Source organism: Olea europaea, unplaced genomic scaffold (assembly GCF_002742605.1).
Source record: "Olea europaea var. sylvestris unplaced genomic scaffold, O_europaea_v1 scaffold5858, whole genome shotgun sequence".
Taxonomy (NCBI): Eukaryota; Viridiplantae; Streptophyta; class Magnoliopsida; order Lamiales; family Oleaceae; genus Olea; species Olea europaea.
Window position 1 is genome coordinate 32,103 of NW_019264198.1, and position 2,171 is coordinate 34,273.

General features: G+C 34.3%; 1 protein-coding gene across 1 annotated transcript; it reads right to left on the minus strand.

Annotated features, from left to right (window-relative positions):
* Window positions 1-579: 579 nt before the first annotated feature.
* LOC111389348 (vesicle-associated membrane protein 714-like) lies at window positions 580-2,167 on the minus strand. Its single transcript, XM_023014268.1, has 2 exons — window positions 2,012-2,167; window positions 580-968 (listed from the first exon to the last, which is right to left on the minus strand). The coding sequence occupies exons 1-2, from the start codon at window positions 2,165-2,167 to the stop codon at window positions 792-794; spliced, it is 333 nt and encodes a 110-aa protein (XP_022870036.1). The 3' UTR covers window positions 580-791.
* Window positions 2,168-2,171: the final 4 nt, after the last annotated feature.

Genomic DNA, 2,171 nt, shown 5'->3' on the forward strand with positions numbered 1-2,171 from the left:
CTATATTTTTCATTTTCATTTTTATAAGAATGGGAATCAAACGGGGGCTTAAGATTTAAATGGTACAGGTGTATAAGATTTATTTTTTTAGATAACTCCACACGTAAATGCACATATACATAATATTTCCAATTTAAATGCTAATACGTCAAATGTTCATGACTACAATTACTTCTCGAAGTTCTGAAGGACGGATGCAATCAAAAAAGTCTCCTATGTCATTGTGCATATATTATATATTGAAAGCAGGGATATGTGAGTTACTACATTTCGGATTGTGAATATCTGATAATTTTCATCTATCGCTATCCTTTTCATCATCAACCCAAACCTCAGTTGTTTATGCAATCAAGTAATAGTAAATCTTGATGGGGTGAACAAGTAGATGATGCTACTACATTTTACCAGTTAACCATTTACTGAATGCTCTAAAGTTTACATATCCAGCTTTCGCAAAAAACAACTTATTATTCTCATCTCAATCATATAGATTGTCTCAAACTTTCTATTTATTATTCAACGTTCGATTAGGTAATCCAAAATGTGCAAGAAATTAGCTCAATGGAATAAAATAGAATATGAAATGTAAACCCTTACAGCTAGTCAATAAAGCTTGCAGAATTAAAATCTCCAAAACACAAGATTACAAAGACATGCTCAAAGCTACACACACTTTCACAGTGCATAGATCAATACAGCTCTGCCATTTGCATTCTTGCTTTCACGAACTTTATAGTCTTTATAGACCATTATTGAGCTCTTATATGAGGTTTAACAAAAATAGATGGTTATTAAAATACGTACAAGAGTTTGGCATTTTTCATCCACAGAGCTCGACGAAGGCGCTTTGACTGTTTCTTGAAGTGAAATGCACTATCTTGCATGGTCGCTGTTTTGTCAACAAGAAGCTCAATCCGGTCACCTCTTTCTAGTATCTTGTCAATGTTATCCACCATTATTGTGCGTACCTTAAGACCATGTTCCAGGCGTCAGGTTCATAGTAGTAGGATAAGAACAAGCAAGTAAGCTCATCATAAAGTCAACAATATCACACGCAGGATAGAGCAGCTAAGGCTCCCTGAATTCTAACATCACTACAAAGACAGGAGCTAATTAACAATTATATTGTAACATTTTATAATAATTTTAGAAATATGACTTTTTTATAAAAGTTTGCACAATGTTATACAAAAATAATAGAAACAACGCATATTAGAAACTGCTATGCTGGAACATGATTCCTGCTTACAACATATATGCATATAATTTGTAGCAAAGGAGCTGAGGATTCTTGTTGAGCCAAAAACAAAAGAGAAACGAAAACTGAGGCATCTCAATTTGCTTCACCTACATAATGTAAAGTGTTCGACTCATCACGATTTTAATATTGATGTTCATAGGCCCAACCATTTGAAAACCTGAGACAGTTGCCACTGGCACCAGCTCAGGGAAAAAGGTGGGGGACTCTGGCTTATACCTTATTGTCGAGAATTTCTTAAATAAGCAGCTACGTATTTCACTAAGTAAATTTATGCTTTAACAGTACAAAAGAAGAAGGGCATATTAAAACAAGGACAAAGTGATTATTCGGTATATTAAATTGAGGATAGAGTTAATAGCAGATAAATAAAAAGGATCAACCTCTAACACATGGCAAACCTTTGAGAAAATACTCCAGCTACAGACGCTCGATAATCAAAGATGGCCACACGAAATTAAAAGCAAACTGCAAGAACTAAAAAGCCTACAAAAATGCAGCTAAAACCAAGAAATATACAGTATTATTGGTCACTATATACAATATACATTTGATCTTCCCAATGAATCATATAATTAAGATTTACATACAAAAAAATTGAAGATATAACCATCTTCATACACATGGCACATAGAATATAAACGACTAAAGCAAAAACAACATTTCAATCCCTAATAAAGTGAATTCTCTTTTTTTGCTCCTGTTCATGTTCTTTCTTTTGGGAGTTGGTTAAAAGTGACCAAGTAATCTTACCTCACTAACTTCTCCTCGGACACGGTTGAGTGTGTCTGCACTAGGATTACTGGAGAAAAACTCCATTTGCTGATGCAAGACCCTTGAGAATTCATCATTCATAGCGTAGGCAGGAGCATAAGGAGCCACTCTTCCATAGTTTTTCATGAATCGCATCTGA